The 6,257-nt window shown below is 39.3% G+C and overlaps 1 protein-coding gene across 1 annotated transcript in view; it reads right to left on the reverse strand.

Annotated features, from left to right (window-relative positions):
* Positions 1–5,526, reverse strand: part of LOC127692020 (PRAME family member 8-like) — a 47,958-nt gene extending 42,432 nt beyond the window's left edge. The window contains 4 exon segments of the mRNA XM_052191898.1: positions 3,039–3,348; positions 4,238–4,825; positions 5,238–5,369; positions 5,371–5,526. Of these exon segments, the coding sequence (XP_052047858.1) occupies positions 3,039–3,348; positions 4,238–4,825; positions 5,238–5,369; positions 5,371–5,522 (1,182 nt within the window). The 5' untranslated portion in view covers positions 5,523–5,526.
* Between the last annotated feature and the right edge of the window lie 731 nt (positions 5,527–6,257).

Genomic DNA, 6,257 nt, shown 5'->3' on the forward strand with positions numbered 1-6,257 from the left:
TTAGGTCCCTGGAAGACAGTTTCTTCCTAGCTGCCTTTGGATAAAGATGCAGAACTCTCAGCTTCTTCTCTAGCATCATGTCTGCCTGCATGCCTGTCATTCTTCCTGCTATGAGGAAAATGGACTAAACCTTTGAAACTATAAGCCAGCCCCAATTAAATGGTTGCTTTTATAGGAGTTGCCTTGTTCATTATGACTTTTCATAGCAATGGACATGACAGGACAGAAACACCGTGAGGTCTTTTAATGTGGCCAAAACTGCACAATTCTGTAGTGTTTATTTTCATGAAAGATTGTGTGTTACAGAGAAAATTCATGACTGTGTTTAGTATAATGAAGCCTTTGTACACCTCTATAGTCTTCATCATTATAAAACTATTCATATCAGAGAGAAATTCTACAAATTTTAGCAATGTGGTTAAACCTTAATGTCATGATATTTACTGAGTTCCAACACAATTGCAACACCAGGACAATGCAAATAATAACAATCTTTTGTAGTCAAATAGTTACTGATTAATACATTCTAGAAAAACGTATCAAGAAGCTTATCTGAATCACCCAATTCTGTCCCCACCACGAGCCAGAATCTGATATAGATTTCATACATGAAAATCACAAACAGCCATGCTAAGTTACAGCTATATTTCCCACCAATCAGGATTTTCTTCTGTTGTTACTCTATGTGAAATTATACAGAATGTGGGTTGTATGGTTTACCCTATCACAACCACTGGTTCTTTTTTAGTTAGGAACAGACATTTTATTTTGAGGGGTAAAACATGAATAACAGAAATTAGGATTAGGAACAGTCATTGTGTTTCAGGAAACAAAATAAATCATGAAAGCTTGCCAGATATTGTTAAGTATGCAGGTCCCCTATGACCTGGGACTTGAACTTAGTTTCATCTTATGATTAAATGTACTTTAGCAACAAAAAGGCAGTCCTTAGAACAAGTTTTTTTTTGCTTGTTCCGAACATTTTTGTATCATAGACATCGTTGAATATATAACAGAACACACACTGAAGAAAAAAACTTATAATCATGTGATACAATATTTTCACAACAGTTATCTATGAATGCATAAAAAATACATCCTGGACAGAATTCTGTGAATATGCCAATTGGTAAAGAAAGCCTTTGCATGCAGCAGTAGTCAGAGAAACCATAAGAAACTTTCATAAATGTAGAGAAACCTCATAAACATTGTCAATGTGTTAAAGTTTTGTTCTTTCTAGTATCTTTATATAAGAGTAAACTCTTTAGCAGGTAATTAATCTTTTAAAGCATTTGTATATCATAGTAGTTTTTTAGAACCTTCAAGAATACCAAAAATAATTTGTAATTAAAAAGATTTTGCTAAGTTCTTAGCCAACACACCTTTATTTAGTTACACTGGGCTATTATGTAGAAAAATGTGACAAATGTCAACAATTAATTCAAATTTTCTGTTATCTCTCTATTTTATTTACTCTTGCAAATTCATTTTTGCATACAAAGGCCACTAAATTTTATTTTCATTTTTAGTTAACCATGAATCCAATTATTTTGCTGACAGTGTTCATCCACTCTAGTTTTCGTTCATTTATACAAACTATTATATCTTCTGCAAAGAAAAATAATTATAGTTCCGCCTTTGTAATTTGTATTACCTTCCTCTCCTTCAGTTTTATTGCTCTAGCTAAACTCTTACATAATATATTGAATATATAGATATAGAGAGAATGGACCACCTTGCCTAGTTTTGGAATTAGTGGAATTAATTTTAATTTCACTCCAGTTAATGTTGGCTATAGTGTAAAGTGACATTTTTATATTTAGGCATGTCCCTTGTATCTTTAATCACACGAAGAATTTTTTCATAATGTATTTATATAAGAATATAATAATCTTTTGATGTGTTTCATATTTTATTTTATTTGTTTTGTCTATTAAGTATTTTTGCATCTGTGGTTTTAGGGATAATTGGTCTCTAATTCTCTTTTATTGCTCAGTCTTTCCTGACTTGATATATGAGTAATCATGGGTTCATAAAATAAATTGGCTAATATTTCTGTTGTTTCTATATTGTTGAATACACTGAATTCTTGTCAAGTCCTCTTTGAAAGTCTGGTAGGAGTCTCCCCTAAAACTCATGGACATGGACTCATATTGGTGGCAAATTTGTAATGAATTCAGTTTTCCTAAGTGTTTATGTCTGTTTAAGTTGGTTTTCTTAGTTTCCTTTAATTTTGGTAAGTAGAATCTATTAAGGAAATTATCCATTTCTTTTTTATTTTCCAGTTTGGTGGAGTGCACGCTTTTTAATCTATGCCTTTACCACTCTCTAGATTTCTTCAATGCTTGTTATTTTGTCCCCATTTCATTTTAGGTTTCATTAATTTGGATATCTTCATATATTAATAAAGGTTCATGAATCTTGTCTAATAAAAGGCTCAAAAGACCAGCTCCATGTTTCATTCATTCTTCTTCTTCTATTTCTATTTTGCTGGTTTCAGCTCCATAGCGATAATTTCTTGATTTCTCTTCCCTGTTTTCATTGCTTCCTCACTTCTTTCTGTTGTAGCCTTTGAATCGTGCTGTTAATTTACCAGCATGAAAGCTTGTTTTTTTTTTTCATGTAGGCATTTTGTACTGTGAACTTTCTTCTTAGCTCCACTTTCATGTTCTTTATGTTCCATGATATTGTGCATGTTGCATATTCATTTCCATTGAACTCTAGAAAGTCTCTAATTTCTTCTTTTATTTCTATGCAAAACCATTTTATCTCATACAATTAGTTTGTCGTCAGTTAGCTGTCATCCCTCATCTCTTACAACACTGAGACATCAACAGGTTTTTGGCCCACATCACGTGTTTTGTCTGATCAGAGAGTCTCATGGGTCTGTTGCAATCAAGGACATGAGGAGCCCAATTTCTAGGGGCCACCCACTGGCCTGTCTTGTTGTTCTCTGGGATGGAATTTAGTCCTTTCTCATCAGAAGACTCCTCTCCTTATAAATAATTGTCCATGCATTGCAGAAGCTCCTTCATTACAGCAGTGGAGACGTCATTCTCATAGAAATTGACAGAGGTGAGCTGTGAGCACTGGCCCAGAGCAGGCAAAAGGATTTTGAGCTGAGAGTCATTCATCCTGCAGTTCTCTAACTGCAGGGTCTGCAGAGTTTCAGAAACATTCTCTAGGAGAATTCGGAGACTCTTGGAACATGACTTGGGAAACACTACACCATCAAAGTGCAGGTGTTTCAGTTGACACAGCCTCTGACACTCTGACGTGTGCTTCAAGTCTGACTTGGAGAGTTGGCAGATAATCATAGACAAGGACTCCAAGGGGCTCTTCAGGCATCTAGAGAAAGAACAAGAAAATTGTTCTGATTCATGGTGCAGGAGGACACGAGTAAGATTGATACTGACACAGAGAATCCACATATGTGGAGTCAATCTATGCTTATGTTGAAGGTCCACCCTGGGGAAACAGCATGATGGTGTCTCCTCATAGCATTGTTTACTGAAGCATATTACATTCAGGTAGGGTGGGATCAGACCGCATGTCTGCAACAACCCTTCCTCACTCTGTCAGAGAACTAGAGTTTGCACCATCACACTAGGAGAGCACACCTAGAAAGAACTAGCACAGAAGGGTTCTGGCAATATCATGGCCTATGTCCTGCAGACTTTATCCATGTCCCGGCAATCTCCACAGTCTTTATCCCTGATCACAGTGTTTCACCTCTGACACTGATGACCCCCACCACAGTGTCACAGATTTCCCGTCTACTTAGTCAAAACTTGTGTTCAAATCTTTATGGAGAAGTAGAGGCTGACTGACTCCAATAGAGGAACAAACTGGTTCCTGTTCTCACATATCTTTGCAGACTGTAGTTGTGGAGCCTCCCCATATCTGGCCCCTCTGCTCTGTCCTGTTACCTTGAATCAGTTTTGCCTGTATCCCAAAGGGTAATATGAAAAGCACACTTACAGCATCTGACCCACACAATGGACATGCGTACAAGACAGCTTTCTCAATATCCCCTACCCCAGCCCATACTATTCCACATGAGTAAGGACCGAATCATGTGTGCTCCATTAAGAAGGAAACAATCCACACATTGATAGTGTAATAAGTGCATCACGGTAACATCCTCTATGACTGTCACACCTAAGATGCTCACTAATGACTGGAGTAAAGGGAAAGGTTGTTGCTATAAAAGAAACAGATCACTATCCTTCTGTACCTGAACAACTGTTTCATGTTGTCACTGGAAAAGTAGCCACCATTCATGGAGAGGTGTTGGAGATAGTTGAGTTTGGAGGACTGAGAAAGGAGTTTGGCAGCACAGTTCTTTACATCTGCAAAATGAAGCACACCACTAAGTGAGATCCTCAATCTTATTTCCCTTAGATGGAATTTGCGAAGATTTCTCATCTGGCCAAAGCAAGGTGCAAAGCAACCTAGAAAGGATAGGACCTGCTTTGTGTATATTTCCAATTCCTCCATATAGTTTGGCTGAAAAATATTTAAGATCTCCCTGATAATCTCCACTGGGAAGTGACAAATCTTCATCTTCAGACAGCATAGCCTCAAAGAGTCTTTTCTCTGCTGGGCCCATTGTAGTAAGCATGTTTGATGTTGTTGCAGAGAGAAGTCAAGGCTCAGGTCAGTGACCACCTTCAAATGCTGCCTCAGTGCACATCTAGGAATGTGCTTTGCAACTTGTTTCTCATTCCCAGTCTTTGCTGAGCAGACTTCATCCTTTCTTCCAGCCCATACATCCCCAAAATCCTGGTGCACATCTCTCAAGTCCAGGACTTGAAGCTTCCTGCTTCTGTGAAAGATAAAGGCAAAGTTTCATAATGTAAAATGAACCAACATGGAGTTAGCCAGGATCCCACATGTCTAAGATCAACTCCATCACAGTACGTCACACCAGGCAGGCAAGGAAACTGCATGAGATGCATCTGGAGACATGACCCTCTTGACTTGTGACTCTTCCCTATCTAGTGCCTGTAGGAAAGGCACAGAAAGGCTCATCCTAACATGGCTCCTTGTACCCTAAGCTGTCCTGACCTATGAATATCATTTAGATCCGCTTTCAAATTGAATAGTATTTCCACATATCCCCATGTCAATGGCATCATTATCCCCTGTGCTGTTTCCCCCATTCTTCCTGCCCTAATGTGTGTCTTACCACTATCCCTATGATTCCCCTTCTAGTCTCCTTGGGCCTTGCTTACCTGGGACTAGCATTCTGTGTCTGCAGTATATCTATGCCATCCAGCACAGCTTGCAAGCCCTCCACATCAGGGGTTTTCATCAGGGCCCCCACAGAGAGGCAGGGAAAGGGCCAGGCTGCCACCATTGCCTTCAATATCTGTGTGTCTGCCATTGAAAGCCTCTAGGAAGAGTGGTGGGAAAAGCACTGTGGGCAAGTAGTCCAGATCGGAGGAGTTTATGGCATCTTTCCTCAGCAGCCCATCCAGTGCCAGCTTCTGGAGTGTGGGAGGGTTGTAGGTGCTCATCCTGCTAGATATTCAGTCGGAATTAACCTGGTGAAGCATTTAGAAGACATTATTTCAGGCTAAGTTTTGATAAGTCCTATTTCTCACATATTTCATGAACCAGAAGGCCAGAGCCTTTAATCCTAGAACTTGTGAGGCAGAGGCAGGCAAATCTCTATGAAATATGGATCCCCTGTGTATTATCTTGGGTTCTCTAGAGTCAGAGAATGTATGGGCAGACTCTATATAGTTAGAAAATTTGTCGATGACTTACAGTCTGTAATCCAACTCCCCCAAAATGGGCAGCAGCAGCTGTGGATGGAAGTCCAAGGATCTAGCAGTTGCTCAGTCCCACGAGGCAAGCAGGCAAGGAAGAATGAGTAAATCTTCCTTCTTCCAGTGTCCTTATATATCTGAAGTAGAGGGTATAGCCCGGATTAAAGGCTGTAGGTCTCCAACCGAGTGTGTGGACAAGATTAAAGGCCTTTGGGTCTCCTGCAGAGGGTGTGGCTTAGATTAAAGGCGTGTGCCTCTACGCCTTTAATCCCAGATGATCTTGAACTGGGAGATCTACTTGTCTTAATCTTCTGGAATTCATAGCCTGGACACGCCTTCATTCAAGGGGTTCTGCATCTGTAAACTGGCTCAAGTGTGTAAATGGATTCACTGGCTGAGGTTGCCTTTTGCCATGATCCAATGCAGCCTTTCTATTATTTGTTTGAGGATTTTTCTGCTTATACAGATCAAACAGATATG

The sequence above is a fragment of the Apodemus sylvaticus genome, chromosome 9 (genome assembly GCF_947179515.1).
Source record: "Apodemus sylvaticus chromosome 9, mApoSyl1.1, whole genome shotgun sequence".
In the NCBI taxonomy this organism is placed as follows: domain Eukaryota; kingdom Metazoa; phylum Chordata; class Mammalia; order Rodentia; family Muridae; genus Apodemus; species Apodemus sylvaticus.